Source organism: Oncorhynchus gorbuscha, linkage group LG26, assembly GCF_021184085.1.
Source record: "Oncorhynchus gorbuscha isolate QuinsamMale2020 ecotype Even-year linkage group LG26, OgorEven_v1.0, whole genome shotgun sequence".
In the NCBI taxonomy this organism is placed as follows: Eukaryota; Metazoa; Chordata; class Actinopteri; order Salmoniformes; family Salmonidae; genus Oncorhynchus; species Oncorhynchus gorbuscha.
The window spans coordinates 38,788,563-38,807,715 of record NC_060198.1 but is presented as its reverse complement, the minus strand read 5'-3'; the positions used below and the strand labels follow the sequence as shown (position 1 = coordinate 38,807,715).

At 40.9% G+C, this 19,153-nt stretch overlaps 1 protein-coding gene and 1 long non-coding RNA gene across 2 annotated transcripts; both read left to right on the top strand.

Moving 5' to 3' along the window:
* Nucleotides 1-8,345: 8,345 nt before the first annotated feature.
* On the top strand, nucleotides 8,346-10,080 carry LOC124015167 (phosphoinositide-interacting protein-like). Its single transcript, XM_046330170.1, has 2 exons — nucleotides 8,346-8,472; nucleotides 9,077-10,080. Exon 2 carries the CDS (start codon nucleotides 9,102-9,104, stop codon nucleotides 9,504-9,506), a length of 405 nt encoding a protein of 134 aa, XP_046186126.1. The 5' UTR covers nucleotides 8,346-8,472; nucleotides 9,077-9,101; the 3' UTR covers nucleotides 9,507-10,080.
* A 959-nt stretch (nucleotides 10,081-11,039) lies between these two features.
* LOC124016259 lies at nucleotides 11,040-14,413 on the top strand. The gene is made up of 3 exons (XR_006835332.1): nucleotides 11,040-11,609; nucleotides 12,118-14,100; nucleotides 14,206-14,413. It is a non-coding gene; the product is annotated as an uncharacterized LOC124016259 (long non-coding RNA).
* The last annotated feature ends 4,740 nt before the right edge of the window (nucleotides 14,414-19,153 follow it).

Genomic DNA, 19,153 nt, shown 5'->3' with positions numbered 1-19,153 from the left:
ACTAAAATATGAGTCTTCCACAGCCAAAGGAATTGGTCAATGTGAAATATTACCCAAAAGGTTCAATGAGTAGATCAAACATTGGACCATTCTTGATACACAAGGGACACTGTCGACCGTGAAAAAAAACAACAGCATTGCAGTTCTTGACACCTCGTTCAAAGGCACTTAAATATTTTGTCTTTCCCATTTACCATCTAATGGAACATACTGTAAACACAACACATGTCTCAACTGTCTCAGGGCTTAAATCCTTCTTTAACCTGTCTCCTCCCCTTCATCTACACTGATTGAAGTGGATTTAACAAGTGACATCAATAAGGGATCATAGCTTTCACCTGGATTCACCTGGTCATTCTATGTCATGGAAAGAGTAGGTGTTCTTAATGTTTTGTATTCTCAGTGTATACATTTCATAGTGTTGTCCAATAACGCACTTGCCTGACAACATCCACCATGAGGCTATACAGTATATCTTGGAAGAGGTTGATAGTTACCTGTTTTGACATGATCAACATTCACTTGTTGTCTTAGAACCATGTGTTGCTATTTGTAGGGTTTTTAATCATTGAGGCTATTGGTGCGATCTAAACACTTTGTAAATGGTTGTGAAAACAGTCTGTGAAAAACTGTGAATGTCAGCCACCTACATATTTCAAGGATGAATAAATGCTGACAGCAATAGTTAGACTTTGCTGAATGGGAAGACCAGCATAATCTAACAAGATGTGAAACAATGTAATGAATTCACCTAATGACGACACACATCGGTTGGTGGGGACAGAGAGCCACATCACCTGGCCACCTCTTATTGTTATTGAAAGCTAGTCTCCAGGGTTTCTGACTGGGCAGTGTAATATCCAACTGCCATGTTGCCTCTCACTTCAAAATGGAGGAGGTTGCACTTGGACACAAGGATGAACCTTCCCCTCAGACTGACATTCAAAAGCATTTGAAAATAAAAATACGTCCACTTACAAATCTATTTAGAGAAGCCATTGTGACAGAGGCCATGTGTTCAATATATACCAAAATGTTGCAAATTCCCTTTAAAAGCAATACTTTAGAGTGAAAGCTTTATATTACTTTCTACATACTAACACAGGTATTTTTCTAACAGTTCCCTGTTAATGTAAATTCTGCAAGGCTAAATACCCCAAACAGAGAATACTAACAGGTAACAGTCTAGCTGCCATATTGGATTTTAAGCATGAGGCAAAATAGGCCTCCTTTGTCTTTATTAGGCTTCAACATCTGCACTGCCTTAGCCACCAAGCTGTCATTCCGTGCCCCTTTTGGTGCATACAAGTCATCGAGGCCTGTAAGAATGAGGAGGGATGGTAGAGCACTTTCCCATGAGAACGAGGGACCTTCTCCACAATGCTGATGGGCATGTTGGATCAATACCATCGACTGGACCCACCGCTCACAGGGGGATTAGCATTTCAAAAGCTTCTATAGTTACGGCTGGGGGGGGCACAGTTTGCAGTGTTGAGACAAACAACCCCTCCTCCCCACACGGTTGGTAATATACTGTACCCTTTGACCTCTAGTGTCACAGGCAGACCTTTCCTCACTTCATGGGAATCCTTCAAGAGTATAAATCTACAGCACTGGCATGATAAAGTGTTGTTGGTCAGAGAACAGAGATATTTACAGGCAGAGATACGTACTTCTGGGTTGCCTGCACCTTGTTTATCTCTTTGACCCCTTATCGATTGCTCTTATTTCCCATGGCTCAGGAGGGTCTGACCCTTTGATACCATTAGCCTTTCTCTTAATACCTGGAATTAGAGGTCAGATTCTCATGAAGCACAATCATAACTTGCAGTATATTGCTTTACCCGACGTGGACAGCTTGCAACCTCTGAATGAAACTCTCTCAACCCCACTTTGGTGCTGACACCATACCGGCTTTATTGCTTTTAAGGGGATTACATGGAGCAGAAAGGATGGCAGACAATAAAAGTTTGTTAACCACCAAAGGCCATTCAATCTTTTTGTTTGGGACTCAGAGTGGACTGAGGTCTGTGTGAACGGGAGTTGGATGTACGGCAGTCCTCTAAAATCGTATTGTCTTTGCTAAATTCATTTTCAAGTGTAAGGCTGCAGAGAACATCGGCATCGGCACTCTTGAAAGCGTCTTGACCTCAAATGACATCTAAGGGATGCTGACAGTAGTATAGGTTGAGCTGACTAGAGCTTCTCAGCCTCTTGCTCCACATGTCCACCAACACTGGGGCCAAGTGGTGCAACTGACAGTAGGAGTATATCCATGGCCCATCTCAACCACTATGGAAGATGTCGAGTCACCACAGACTAATTAAATGAAAATATTTTGAATCTTCTAACTTTAGAATCTTCCGGAGTGAGTTCATCTAGGACTCTGATGGTGCCATACGGGCATAGCCTCTGCAATAAATAAAGTCTTCTGTTCTGCCCGAATGGTTGTATTTCTCATTGAAAGAACTGCACTCTTGCAGAACAGCAGTGACAGAGTTTAAACTGAGATGACACCTACAGGGCACGTCCCAAAAAGTTACCTAAGAAACTCACTTTCAAAAAGGCTATTTAGAATCCCTGGAACTCAAAACTGACTATGACCTGCAATCAAACCTTTTTCATAACTCTGTTTGCATAATGATTCTTATCTTCTCTGTCAAAGATCCATTCAGAAAATGTAATCCGAGAGACGTAACCTGAAGGGTTTGGTTTTACCCATGATAGTAACCACTCAGCTAGAGAGAGAGAAAAAAATGCACTGACAAAGATGTAGAGATGGGTCTGATCCTTCACCATTACTAATAGATAAGGCCAGGCTCGTAAGAGATTTAAAGATTCAAAGAGGATATAACGAAAGACAGCTTTCTTAAACTTAATTCTCAGTGAGCCCCCATACTTTAATATAGAGCCAAACCATGTGGCCAGTCTCAGTTCAATCGGAAGCCATCAACAACCTTCAATGAACAATCCAAGGCAGACATCAACGAAGAAGGCAAACAGAGCACCTTGAGATCAACCAGGGAGTGTGGCGGGCTCCATCCCTGCCAATTACCAGACTGGGAAAACAAATCTGTCAGAAATAAGACCTGCCTGAGCTATTGATCTGTTTATACAATTCACACCTTCCCAACTGCATGCATTAGTGCTCTCTCTCCCTCTCTGTTTCTCTCTCTGTTACTCCCCCTGTCTCTCTTTCTTTCTCTCTCTTTGTCTATCTATCTCCCTGACACACTTTAGCAGGGGTGGCACAGTGCAAGACATTGACTTTACAATAGCATGGGAGCCAGGAACAAGAAGCATCAGGAAACTACATATGCCCTCCTTTGAGTGCAACCTGGTCTTAAAGCATTTCGCATTATTCCTTACGTAAACCCATGATAATCCATTTAGTATGATATGTTACATTTAGTATGGTATATATTCATTTGTGGATGTCCATCACCCATTTCGTATGATATGCTATGAATTACAATTTGTATTATATGTTACGAATTTGCTAAACTTATGATATGTTATGAATTCTAGCTAGGTCGATAACGTCAGCTAGGGTTAGGGGTTAGGGCTAAGGTTAGGGTTAAGTTTAGGAGTTAGTTTGAAGGGTTAGGGTTAGGGGAAGGGTCAGCTAAAAGGGTTAAGGTTAGGGGAAGGGTTAACTAACATGCTAAGTAGCAAAAAAGTAGTAAGTAGTTGAAAAGTTGCTAATTAGCTCAAATGCTAAAGTTGCCCATGATGAGATTTCAACATGAAACCTTTGGGTTGCTAGATGTTTGTGTTATACACTTACCCTTCCACCCCGACAAACCACCCACCTTAAGTTTTTGCCTTAAGTAACCATCTGTCTTGTGTAACCATACCAAACGTAACCTATCATACTATATGGAGTGTCCCAGATTTACATACACAATAATACGAGACTGTTGAGTGGTGTGCTACGTGTTTCTCTTCAGTAGCGATGAATAAATATGAAGGCCTTGTCAAAGGATATGGGAGAGAATTAGAGTATAAGTAAATCCAGCCTACCAAATAAATGTAATATGATCTATTTCCTTTGAGGAGAAGGTGAGACAGAGGGGACATGCCGAGTTTGGATCAAATAAGTATAGGTGAATAAGAGACAAATGAATCTACAAAACCTGAAGGGTCTCCTCCCATGCAGCTTCTCTCAGCAGTCGAGTGGACAAGTTGAATTAATGCTGCGGCTGTTGTTTGCCATCAACCAGGGTGCATGGCTCCTCCAGTGGGCCTTTCTAGCAAATGATGCAAACTTGCCATAGAGAATAATTAGTCACCTGGGTGACCTGGGTCTGCAGTGATAGTGAGACAAATCAATGTATTCTTCTGAATGCTATTTATGTCTGAGGCTGAGTGGATGTAGCTGACTCTGGAGGGTTCATCGATATTTAATGATGAGCTGTTTAGGATCAAGAGTCAGTGTTACTTTATTCGTCCAAATGTATTTTTCTCTTTCATCCTCCCTCCGCAAAAAAACAGGGAGTCTTACCATGTATCTTTGATGCGCATGTCTGCAAATAGTATACACACTACAATTGACCAGTCAACAGTCATGTCTTTTCTCTCTTCATCCATTTATTGACTAAGTTTATTGAGAGAATATGAGGTGATAATAAATGAATGTCAGTGCGTGACTACTCTAGGTGTCTACGACCAAAGTAAATGGACCATTTAAGATAGATTTAACACATCATAAGCAGAAGCTGGCACATTAGAGGCTAATACATGTCTCACATATAGAGGTGCACAAAACTGTTACATTCTGAGTAGTAATTCTGCTAGGTAGAGGACGCAAGTATGAATCCTGGTGCACAATCTCTAATGCAGAGCCGAGATAGCAAAACCTAGTAAAGACCAGCATTGCCCTCTAGTGGGAAATATTGCCTACTGTTATTGACAACACAATATGGTATTTTTGCTTAACATTGTAAGAACACACCCAGTCAGGGAGCACGAGTCATTCACATGGTGCAGTCACGACTCACGACAGAGAAACATGAGAATAATTCAATAGAGAGCACTTGTGCAAATGTAGCTTTTCTATAGCAAATTCTAGCCAATTCGAATGAGCCATTTTCCCTGCCAAGGAGCTCTTTGTGAATCCTGATTGAATTAAACAAAGGGATTATGTTGCAAAGATCAATCGTCACCAACTGTCACCAAGTTTTTTCCCAAGTCAACATACAATGTGTCAAGCTAAACTAACTGTAAGCGATGAGATCATAACAGGGCACTTCAATGGAACACCAATGAGGAAGGAATGTATACGACCCAACAACCTGACGAAAGTCAATTGTTAGCTATAGGTGCATTGCAAAGAGTTTAGACAATGATCAAGTATTGAAAATATCATTACCTACACTCTAACAGAAAACTGGCATTTATACCGTAATTTTTGTTATTATCGACAGTAAAAAAAACTGAAACATTTTACTCCATCATACTCTAAATGATGGTGCATTGTGAGAGGCAAAAAACTTCTGACCACTAATGGGTGCACGGTATTGTTGTTTCTGGCTCATTAACACATTATGAGGCGGGTCTTGTAAGAGGCTATGTTTGTTGCACCCACGACTGAGAATGCTGTACCAATATAACTCGTATGTGGTTATAATGCCCTATGAACTTAAATTGTTTAGGGGACAGATTGGAGTCTTAAACCTTAAACGCCATGTCATTTTGGTCTGTTTGGCACTGTAGTCGTAACCAGTTTGGAAGATTTTCTTAAGGCTCCTAGAAGTGCAAGTTATATAAAACACCAAATATTAATTGATGTGCTGTAATGTGTAAACACTTCACCTAGCAGCTAACCAAAATACTCTGAAATACAAACCCTTCCCCTCAATGAATTCCAGTTATCCATTCATTCTGATTACGCCAGCATTGACTTGTTTACATTATAATACAGTCACAGTATTGTACAGTGTCATTACACAGTACTTGCTTCGATACCGTATTTATATTACAGCAGGTAATATGAAATACATAATTTTACTTGCCACGAACTGCCTGTAAGTTACTGTCAAATTCATGGAAACCACTTTACAGTGTACCTTTAATTAAAACAACACGGAAATTAGTACAGTTAACAGATATTTTTGCACCTATTGATGCATCTGCTGAGTCTTAGGGCAATTTCTCCAGTCTGATAATATATTTAATTGATCCTTTTTTCTCTGAACAGTATTTACATCCTCCAATATATGGATATTGTTTACATGTAAGCCTCATCCAGCACCCTTAAGATACTGGACACTGTGTATCACGGGGTGCTTAGATTTATAACAAATGCATGACCACTCACCCATCACTGTGATCTATACGACATGGTGAAGTGGCCCTCCCTTCCTATGAAAAGTCTGAAGCACTGATGCATCTTTGTGTAAAAAGCAGTGCTTGGACTATTGCCTACTTACAGTATCTGTGCCCCTAACTAATTTATAGTCTCCAACCTGTTCTCAGCTGATACTATCTTTCAGTTTCTAAGGCCAGGACTGAAAGTGGAAAATTTTCATTTTCTTACAATTCTCCTTGGTCTTGGAACGAGCTGCAAAATACCTTAAAATTGCAGGAGAAGGTATTTCTTGCTAAGTAAAATGTTGATGACCATTGTGAATGTATTGTATTGTGCAGTGGGAACCGTCAAGGCCTTCTACCAGGGTGCCAGGGTTCCGGTCTGGAAGCACACTTTCCACTGTGCTCAGAGGGCACTTTCGGTACTGCAGTTTAGCTGAAGTTTAGCCAAAAAAAATATATTCCTGTTGATGGTCCCATAGTACAATAAAAAAATCCACAAAATAAATGTTGTTATCACCTTTGTGCCACCTTTGGTAGTGCACAGGCATTATAAGCTTTGTAAAGCATGTGGCAGCATCCACGAAAATGGGTATGCGAACGCGAGTAGATTAAGTTGAAAACAAGGGCGTCCATTCTGGAAGCGGTCTTCACTTCTTTTGTACATCAATGCCTTCTACACCTCCAGAGAAGGCCAAGGATTTATAAAATAATTGTTGTGTTTTTTAAATATAAATGTTGTTTTAATTTCTATTTCGACTCAATAATATTATTATATTATTATTTTAAATGACATTCTGATTTAATCTCTTCAGTTTGTGTTGGATAGGAAACGGTTCAAACTGAGGAGAAAAAAAGATCCAATCAGGGTTATTGTTATTGTTAGTGTTTAGGGTAGGGATGTCTCAAGGATCCTGGATAGCACTGATCATTTTTCTTTGGTGCTCTGGGGAGATAAATCTAGCTAGATATGTCACTATTGGCAAGGCCTTCAGAAGCTTGACAGAAAGAATCTTCCATTCAACTGAGAGCAGAATTTTGGAGTGACTGTAGAATCAATCAATCACATCTTTATTTGTAGTGGGTGAGACTATTTTTTACAGAAACGTATGGAAACTTCCACCTTCTCAAGAGCAGTAGTTTTCCCAAGGTCTAAACTAGATCGTTTTTGTTGTAGACTGGTAGCAAGATGGCAAGATGCAGTAGATGGTATCCTTTGATGAGTCACTGTTGTTGTTTTTGGTGATAGTGTGATAGTGATGGCGTTAGGCTACCATAGATTGTGTAAGAAGTGTGGTAGTTGTGGCTGGTAACGTTAGTGTGGGTGCTGTCTCTGTGTTTTTCTTTATTTTTTTGTTTGGTACAATTTTTTGGAAGATTTTATCCCCAACTGAAGGCCCAATAGCCACAGTTTACCGCTGGCATTATGCTCTTGTGTTGAGTGTACTTCCTAGTGACCTCTTGCCAGGTCCCCCCTGCCAATGAGGTTTCTAACCTCAAGGGTATTTTCCTGGTTAAATAGAATTAAATAAGAACTACTAGCTGATTTCCATACAGAAGCATTGAGAAGTCACAGTGGTGGGTGATGTCAGCCATTTCCAGTACCCTGCCCTGCTTTCCCCTCTCATCTCTTATAGTCTTCCTGTACATTGATTTCTTCTCTCTCTCTCTCTCTTCTGGTCAGTTATAAAGGCTTTCAGACATTCAGATCAACAAACACTACACTGTGGATCTGGGGAAGAGGTTTCTCTAACCACGACATGCATCTTCACATGAATTCTGAAGGCTCAACTCAATACTTGGGAGACTGGATGAAATCTCTCTAGGGACAGCAGGGCAAGCCCCTAGCCAAGGCAGGAAGCATCATCAGTACTAATTTAATACCAGCCATGGCAGATGCTGTGAGGGCTAGCATGAATAGGAGTCAGAAGGGTCTGTTGAGGAGGTGGAGAAACCATAAGTGGGGGGAGGGGGGGGGTTGTTTTCTGGAGGTTATCTGCAGTGCATTCAGCTGGCCACACTGGGCTTGCGGTCCACAAACATCCACACCCAAAGCTTTTTATTCATTTTTTTCTCTCTTTTGGAATGGTCTCTAAGATCACTGAGATACTGTTACCACCGCAGGGATAACATCAAAGCAGCAAGTTCCTCAGCATCTCAAAGGTAGGTCTTTATCTGATCTCTTTAGATTTTGGCCTTGATTTGTATTTTCTCAAGACTTGCCAAGAGCAAATACATTCTAAAAGTTGGTCATATGCTCTGTGCTCGATTTATGGCTTGGAAAGTAAGACGCAAACTTGAATTTGCAATCTGTTGTATCGTATCATCTCGCCCCTTTATCATGACATTGAAGTATTAAGTGAAAGTGATATGATATGATACACTGATGTGTATCACTGAGGTGATACGATATCGGCTTCATGTTGAACTCACAGAGGAGAGATCCAGGATAAAATAGGGTGCGTCCATGAAGCACAAGAGGCCATTTCCTCTTAATGGATGTATTCTAACGCACTGGTGCCGTTCACATTTTCATTAGATTTTTTTTACATTCCTTTCATTTGAAACAACAAGGAATGTAATGTGAAATGCAGACTTGGAAAATATGACATCAGTAGAAGCTATTCCAACCTGGATCCCTTATCCTTTAGGTAATAATTAATGAATTAATTCCACTCTAAATTCCAGCATCAGGTGAAAATAGACAGAACGAGATAGGGATGTATGGGTCATTGTTGAACCTTCACCTTCTTCCACTGACTCCCAGGTGAGGAGGGGTAAGGCTAAAGGCTATGCCTGGACTACCAGAGAACATCCCCCTTGGGGAGTGCACCCTACACTCCCAGTCCCAGGAGCAGCTCACTCCCCAGACAGAAAGCACCGTGTTCAGCCTGTCCCGCAGCGAGTCCCTCTGGACCAACGAGTCGGCCCGCAGCACATGTGAGATCTACTGGTTCCCATTCCACCTCATGTCCACCGGGGGCAGCATCTTTGCCTGCGGCTTCATCCTGAGTGGCCTGTATTTTGCTGGCTACTGCAGGAAGGCCACCAACATCCTGGGCCCGGCCTTGGTATCCATTGGCCTGATGGTGCTGGTGGTGGGCGTGGTCCTGATCCCCATCACCAAGGAGAACAGGAAGCAGCCCACCATGAAGAAGCCCTTCAGCTACTACAGGCAACCAGTCTTTAAATTATGAAGTGGGCCGGGGCGGGGTATCCCTGTCTTGTATGCTGTGATCCTGGAGAGTCCTCAGGCTCAAAGTCTGGTTGTCAGACCATTTAGTTTCCCAAAAGCACAATGGAGGATTTGATACTTACATTTACATTTACATTTAAGTCATTTAGCAGACGCTCTTATCCAGAGCGACTTACCCTGTTGAGCATGGCTACACGTTCACATGATGCATGTTTGCTCTAAAGACAATTAACTTGTAGGGGAACATGAACCATTCTACTTTTTTCGACCACTACGGATGTATACAGTATTTTAATATCTGCATGACAAAGTATACATTATAACCAAGTTACAGGTGGTTCTTTGGCATTTGTTCTTAAGCATTTGAAAGTACTAGAAAATTACCATGCTGCCAAATAACACAATTATCAATGTAGTCCACTGATTTTATGCATAATTGAGAAGAAATGTGTGTGCATGTACATTGACGAGAGCAGGATTGAGTATTGACAGCATGCCTTTGTGGTAGGCTACTGATTCATGAATAATTAAATAAATAACACAAGTGCTTATTTTGGTTGGCCTAGTGGTTAGAGTGTTGGACTAGTAACCGAAAGGTTGTAAGATCGAATCCCTGAGCTGACAAGGTCAAAATCTGTCGTTCTGCCCCTGAACAAGGCAGTTAACCCACTGTTCCTAGGCTGTCATTGAAAATAAGAATTTGTTCTTAACTGACCTGCCTAGTTAAATAAAGGTAAAATAAATAACATTTGGTGATGGATGCATTTTCTTTTCAGCTGCAGGCTATACTCATCACATCCACAGCCATGACAGACTTCCAGTGATGTGTGTGTGTGTTAGATGTCATCTCTGTGATGGCAGTGTGACACTTGACTGGCCCAACAAATGGAATGTTTTTAGTGCCAAGGGGAAGTGAAGACATCACACTTTTCATAGCATTTGAATGTCCTTCTCGTGACTGGACTGAAACTTTGATTTTACACAACCTCAATTTTAGAGTGACTATAAAATACTATTAGAATAATTGTGTTTCTGTTTCTGTTCAGAATGCTGTATGTGACTGACTAGGTTTGTCTAAATGTTGCAAATTATATCAACGTGGTCGATTTTGTTTATGTATAGGGTAGGCAGATTATTATTTCCACGACATTCCCTTATGTATTTTCACTTGTAGGTGAATACTCATTTGACTGGCAAATTACATTACGTCGAAAGAACTGAGTTGGCCTGCACACAAGCTGCATCATTTGCATCAAGCAACAACACCATATGCAAGACAACCACTTCTGGTGAATAGGCTACTGTAAAATAAGTGCGCCATAAGAAAGTATAGCTCTTTTTGTTTGTTTATTTTATGTGTTTGCTGCTCAATTAAATTATAGTCTGTTATCGTGACAAAATAACTTTATTTTTTAAAGAAGAAGAAAATAATTGGTGTTCTGCCTACCTTCCGCTCTGAACACGTCACGTTGGGGCGGCTCTCAAAGCAGGTGTGCTCTCTGGGTGCGAGAAGAATAGAAGGAACAGAATAGACGCACCTTCCGTTATTTTCAGGGTGTATCGACACAATGATGGACTTTAGACGCATAGGCGGGTGTGTGCCGTTATTTTTTCTGGCTATTGGTTTTGATGTTATTGGTTTTATTATCCTGTTCATTGGAATTTTTGCCAATTTGCGTATCGATGGCAGGTTTTATGGTGATTTCTTGATTTACAGTGGTTCAATTATAATTTTCATAAGTTTGGCTTGGTGGATTATGTGGTACGTGGGAAATATACAGGTCTCAGAAGACAGCTTTGGAACAAGCTTAATGAAAAAGAAACAGAGTTTTGTACAGTTGGCCAGAAAGTTGTCAGAGAGGCTTTCCAAAAAATGCAAACATGAACATGTAGCCACAAAGTATGCCGAGGAAAACAAGGTTAAAGCTGTGACGCCTTCACCTGTTCACGTCGCCTCTCGAATAACCTGGGGGAAATATCAGAATGGCGGCTATGACTCCAGCTTGGACTCCTTTCAGATGGTGAAGGAAAAACAGACACCAGATATACAGAACTTGGATGCGCAGACCCTCTCTAGGGGTAATGTTGAAAGGCTGTTCTGATTGTAAGTTTTGGGATACGATGTAGGCTTCTAATAAATTGTGCATAATTTCAGGAAAATAAACTATATTTCATTTTCAATAATGAAAAATAAGTCCTCTCTGATAAACACACTAACCTCATTCAGCTATTTTCCTCAAAAAACATCATAAAACCAGTAGGCCTAGGTAACAATATTAGCTTTACTATAGGTAACTCATATTAGGGAAAGGGTTACCAAACTCGGTCCTGGGGCCACCCAGGTGCACGTTTTGGTTTTTGCCCTAGCACTACACAGCTGATTCAAATAACCAACTATTCCTCGAGCTTTGATTATTTGAATCAGCTGCTTAGTGCTTGGGCAAAAAAACTAAATGTGTGTGTGTGTGGTGGGGGGGACCCTGAATTAGGGGACTATATTGCCTAATTGTAAAATGTAAAGTAAAATGATAATCTGGAAAATGTATACACCTGTATTCGGGATGAAACATTTTCAGTCTATTGATTTGGTATTTTCTCATTTGAATTTCAAGGTTCTCCGTAGCACTTTCTGATCCCAAGACTACCTTCAACACTATACGCTTCACGGAATGGGACTACAGACAATTCAGGACATTAATCAGTACTGGTCTGGACGTTAGTTCTTGACAACAAAGACTCATCATTATGGGGTGAAATGACCTATAGTCCTAGGGATATAGGCCTACTGTAGATATTGCTCTAAATGCATGTTATATTGTTTTAGTTTTTTATTTACATATCAATTATTAATGTAATCTCCATGTGATGTTATGTGAACTTTTTATGTTCAAGGATCAATATTATGTGGAAAGGCTATATTTTGTCATATAAACATATCGACATGTGAAGGTTCATCGTAGCCATTTTCTAGAATAGTCTCCGACGGAAATCCTAGAGGCCCCTGTCTGAATGGCAGGTAATTGAACACAGACTCTCCCCAAGCTAGACCCAGAAATGCAATCATCTGCATTTACAATTGTTTTACATAAAAACAGTAGTCAGGCAGGTTTGCCTGTGCCACAACAATTGCATTGCCAAAGCAGGCTGTAAACCCTCAACAAAACGTTGTGTGGCCTGGGGCACTGAGCTTGGTTTCACCTGTATGTTGACATTACATGGACATTTGGGCTATATTCTTTTAACTGTTCACTGAGTAGGCTGATTTTGTTTTTATTCATTTGCGCAAACTTCTAAAATGCATATTCCACCAGACTGCATTTTTTTTAATGTTGTGAATTATTTTATATTTTATTTCTTAATATTCTTTAGATTTCAGTTGCCTTACCAACATATAGCTTTTGTCTAACATGACTGATAATGAGCGTGTGCATATCAAGTCATTGTACTCAGGGCGTTGCCTGTCTGTATGCTAAGTATTACCTAATCCTGGCCTGTTGACTCTGCTTTGCGGTCCTTGGTTGAATAGGTGTTGCACAGAGGTAAACCAAACTCCCACGACTGTCTGACTGGTCAAACCAGGTACTTAAAGAGTGAGGTTTTTCACTGCAGTTCCCCTTTCTGTCATGATGTAGGAAGCATGAAATACTACATAATTGTGGAATGCGTCCAGTAGGCCTTCTGCAGGCTAAATATAAACTGCTGATAGAATCACTGAAATATATCTTCCCAACATACAGTATATTTTCCCACACTGTTCATAATGTTAGATGTTATACATATATGCTGATGTCATAATATTCATATGAAATGCATTATTATTTTATACACAGGGGCGTGGTGCATTAGTTATTTATTTTAAATATACATCCAATGATCTTGATAAGCATACAAAATAAAAATAGTTATCTAATGAGATGATCCATTTCAAGCACTGTCATTACATTGCTGCAAGTCAGGGATTGCTAAGGAATGAGGTTGGACCATTTGGCCTTTAAGTGTTAATGGATCATTCAGAGTAGTACAACCTGTTGTGCTTGGATACCAGTTCTGCTGCTGTTTCCCACAATGGAAGAATTTGAAGGCTTGCTGAAAATCAGAAGAATGCGACTTGCGTTTTAAAGAGGTTGTGGCTGTAAAGGCCTCTCCTCATTCTTGTAAAGTCCTCAGCCGGCAGGAACCCAGACTGCGTCCATGTCCCTGCTATGGATACCTCTTCTATGGGTCGCTGTGTTTTCTTTCTCATCCTGGCTTTGGTCTTTGATGTTGTCGGTCTGATCCTATTTTTCCTGGGGATCTTTGCTCCTCTGAGTTTCTGGGACTTCTTTGTGCTGTCGGGGCCCCTGCTCATCTTCCTCAGCCTGGTCCTCTGGATATTCTGGTACCTGGGGAGTCTCACAGTGCCTTACGAAGAGCTCATCTTGCCAAAGTGACACCCAAACATGGTCAAAGGTGACCCACCTGACCAATGGCTGGTCCCCTGAACTGACAGCTTGACCCTCACAACTTTAAGGAGTTGACAGAATTCTGGATTCTGGGTGTTTGACCATGTTTCTCATTGGACTGTGAACCGGAGGCACTTGTTTTCTTTAAAGAAGGTTAGAGCATTAGTTCAAGCGGTGTGTGTTTGTTTCTAATGATGATGAATAATGATGAAGACATGGCTGTTGTTTAAAAAAATACATATACTTTCCTCTGTCCAGGAACCTGTTGGACCCTGGAACAACTCCAGTTGGAAGTGAAGAATGGCATATGCACCCTATTCTACCCCTATGATGAAGAATGACAAGATGTCATGTACAGACAGCCAGGATTTCATCTGTGCTGGGTTGAAGTAGGACATGAGCTCTAAAGCACTTGTGCCCATCCTTAAAGACTGCATCAGCACATATAACTCATTTTATAGTATGTGTAAAATAATAAATATTTGTTCAAATAAATGTTTCTTTTTAATGTTTTATCCTCAAAAATAATATCATAACGAGAGGCTTCAAAATGTGACAGACTCAACATTTTGAATGACTCATTGATTCATGAAGTGCCTTGAGAGACTAGTCAAGGATCATATCACCTCCACATTACCGGCCACCCTAGACCCACTTCAGTTTGCATACCGCCCCAACATGTCCACAGACGACGCAATCATCATCACACTGCACAATGCCCTATCCCATCTGGACAAAAGGAGTACCTATGTAAGAATACTGTTCATTGACTACTGTTCAGCATTCAACACCATAGTACCTTCCAAGCTCATCATCAAGCTGGAGGCCCTGGGTCTCAACCCCGCCCTGTGCAATTGTAAAATTCAAATTGATTACAAGGAAGCCAAAATAGAGATTGTATTTTCAAATACAATCATTTCATACCTTGGTTATATTGAGACACGATCACATATGTCTCTCTTTTTAGGGGAATAATTGGAAACAGATAATAATTGGAAACAGATAATTGGAAACAGATAATAATTGGAAACGGGTAATAATTGGAAACAGATCATTGGAAACAGATTTCTACTTTAAAGATGTTTTTATTTATTTTTTAACTTGGGGGGGGGGGGATAAATCACTTGTGGGCCGGTTTTGGCACACGGGCCCGCCTGTTGCCGACCCCTGCTACACATTAATTTGTCCAAATACTAATGACAACTCCTAATGGGGGAACTAGACACATCCTTTTTCTTTCGTCTAATCGGTAAAACAGATATGTATGAAGATACCCTCAAATAAAAGGTGGCATTTTCTGTCACCTCATATAAAACCTTTGATCTCTAATCCAAAATGTTGGAGTGTAGAATCAAATTAAAAGTTTTAGCTTCACTGTCTAAGTAAATACATACGGGAGTGTATTAGTAGTGAGGCTGTCTGGAACTAGTCTAACTAGCAATGTAGGTTCTGCTTTAGGATGTGACAGTAGATCCACCCAACCAAGAGACAAACAAAAAGAGTAAACATCATTCTCCAGCAATGACTAAGGATTTCTAAAAGGACGGCGACAGAGACAAGTCTAGCTGAATAAAGCAGGGAGACTACAGAATCGTTTGACTGACATATCAACCCTAGTGTGCACTGTTTTTAGTGACATAAAAGTAGATTTGTGTGACATGACAGAGACCACAAAATAGTGTTATAGTCAAACTTATTATCTCAAAATTATATTGAAAAAAATTTATAAACACAACATGGAACATTTCAACGATTTTACAGAGTCACAGTTCATATAAGGAAATCAGTAAATTGAAATAAATTCATTAGGCCCTAATCTATGAATTTCAATTGACTGGGCAGGGCTTCAGTCATGGGTGGGCCTGGGAGGGCATAGGCCCACCCACTGGGGAGCCAGGTCCACTCACTGGGGAGCCAGGCCAAGTCAATCAGAATGAGTTTTATTACAGACAGAAATACTCCTCAGTTTCATCAACTGTCCGGGTGGCTGGTCTCAGACAATCCCACAGGTGAAGAAGCTGGAATGGAGGTCCTGAGCTGGAGTGGTTACATGTGGTTGTGAGGCCAGTTGGACGTTCTGCCAAATTCTGAAAACGACTTTGTAGGCGGCTTATGGTAGAGAATTGAACATTAAATTATCTGGGAATAGCTCTGGTGGACATTCTTGCAGTCAGCATGCCAATTGCACGCTCCCTCAAAACTTGATACATCTTTGGCCTAATGATCATGCTGTTTAATCAGCTTCACACCTGTCAGGTGGATGGATTATCTTGGCAAAGGAGGAATGCTCACTAACAGGGATATAAACAAATTTGTGCACAACATTTGAGAGAAATAAGCTTTTTGTGCACATGGAACATTTCTGGGATCTTTTATTTCAGCTCATGAAACATGGAAGGTACACGTTGCGTTTATATTTTTGTTCAGTATAGTAGCATCTATTGTAAGTACAGAATATTACACAATAGACGGTATACAAACATTCAGAATATTGATTCAGTCAAACTCAAACAAGTAACAATTACATGTGTGCTTGTGTTAGTTATTGTATGTGTATACAATGTGTGTTCCCTTTACTCACTCTGAGTTGAAGTTTGACTAAGAAGAGGAAGTTTTCATTATACCTATCCTCTGCTTCTCGCCCCCTGGGATCCCCTTGCCCTAATCAGCACTCTGAGCAGCATTAGCTCCCTCTGACGCCCTCATGGAGAGTGTTATTAATGAGTCCATTTGGCTGTGGCCCCGGCCAGAGGAAATGGAGGAGAGGCATTAGAGCAGCTTCTCCCCAGGAGCAGTGGTATGGAGTCCACGCTGCTCAGAGCCTCGCGGGACCCTGGGTTTCCTGCTAATGCTCGATTTCAGGTTGTCATGGTGGCGTGAGTCATAAACATCAGTAGCACATTATCACTTCACACTCCAGTGGCAGCATATTATAAGGCCTTGACATGTTGGAGAGGTGAGGCAAGAGTTATGTTTCCTGTTTTACACATTGTTTACAATTGTTTACAATTATGGGCTTGTCCATCAACCTACCACAAATACATACTCTAGCACACAGTGGAGGCAGTCTTTTAATACACCTGCGTATCACTCTTTGGTATACAAGCAGTTTGTATACAAATAAGTACAAGCTGTTACATACGAACCATAACAAAACAGAATAATCCTTTCACAAATATTTGCTCTTGTACCATGAAATATCAAATCCTTTCGATGGTATGATTGCCAAATCTATTGAAAGGGTTACTGCCTACTGTATGTTGCCAGCATGTAAGATCATGTAAGCATGTAAGCATGTAACCATGTAAGCATGTGAGATCCATATAGGAAAAATAAACATGTGTTGTAATGATCAACATTGTTCATATGGCTTCTGACTCAAACACAAACAGTTCAAATGGAGAGTGCACGTCACATTCTATGGCCTGCTAAAACAATCGGGTTCTTAGCTAAACACTAGCTGATGCAATACTGTCGTGTTTTTCATGTTACAAAAACAGTAACATAAGTCTTCAAAGCATTTCATGTTCATAAATAATGTTATGAAATGACTGAACATGATTTATCAAATCAGTTATTATGCCAGGATATGCATTATTCCTGTAAACCTCTGGTACAGTTTACCAGCATTCTGCTGCGGTTCTCCCATCTTGTGAATATTGTTAAGGAAGGTGCATGCCTCCCTCCAGTGGTAGCTGGATATTCATATAGTTTATTGGTGCATGCATCTAGAAAGAATAGTTTCTGTGGTGGTCTGTCCAGAAACAACCACTCACCCCTACCCCTTGGCACTTGTGTAGCTCTTAAAGAATTTAGGCATTTGTAAAATAAGAGACTTTCTCTGCATCTTGGACAAACAGAATCCATCAGATTTGGTTCCAGAGTAAAGATTTCAAGGTTCCCTGGTTTAAGTGTCAAAGGGGGCTACTCGTGGTCTGCTACCATGGATTTGAATTGGATTGGTAGGACTGGTGATACAATGGACATGAAAGCTTTAACAAAGATAAACCAAAAAAGTACATTCCTAGCTCAGACCTAAAAACGACTTTATAGTGACCGTGGCATGTACACCGGTTCAGTGTCACCTTAATTATGCATGCACATAATGGTTCACCAGCATCCAGAAACATCTAAAGAATAAGCTACAGACCAGCCAAAACAAGCATGTAAGAAATGTTCTTAACCCAGAGCCTCTGATATTGATTGTTTAAAACGTAAGCGTCTATACGTAAGAATACCTTTCTATATATGGAGCTATGGAGTGGAACAAACTACCACAACAACTTAAAGCCATACTGACCATAACTTAATTTAAAAATAACCTCAGGCCTCTTGGGTGGCACAGTGGTCTGCATTGCAGTGTTAGCAGTGCCACCAGAGACTCTGGGTTTGAGCCCAGGCTCCTGTTTGAGCCCAGACTCCTGTGGCGGGCCGGGTGCAGTGCACACTGACCAGGTCGCTAGGTGTACGGCGTTCCTCTGACACATTGGTGCGGCTGACTTCCGGGTTGGATGCGTGCTGTGTTAAGAAGCAGTGCGGCTCAAGGTCATCTGTGGCCAATGACCTTGAGCCTTCTTGGATGGGCACTTATTATGTAACTCTATGGCAGCACACAAGGGGCTTGAATTTTCAAGCTCTCCCCGTGGATTTTGTGGTTACGTAGTGTCCCCATGAGTGACAGAAGACTGAGCCAATCATGGCGCAACTAGAGAACATTACCAACCCCTACACCATGTATTTTCCGCGGACTGTTCCACCACCACAGAAGCACTGAGCTAGGCTGAAACACCTGCATTTTGGAGCTGCCTTACTCAAGAAAGCAAAAAAGAGACAATGTTTGAATGTGGCTTTATTAACTACATTTTTAAAAATTGTTTTAATTTAAAAAAATATATTTTTAGCTAAACAGGTGGGGCTCAAAACAGGTGACCTGCAATGAGTGACGGGTCGTCACTGGTTCAGAATATAGGATAAGTGGAAGCAATATGGCAGAGACCCACCCAGGGGATTTCCTTCCTGTGGTTCTTCAATATCAATGCTCTAAAGGCAAAGATAATTTGCCTCTTCCTCTCTGCTAAAGGTGAGGAATAAGGCTTAGGCCTGGTCCAAAAACAACCCCTATCCCCATACCTTAGGCACATACCTTAGGCACTCTTGACCTTCGTCTCTCCCAAGCCCGTACGGGAGTTGTAGCGATGAGACAAGA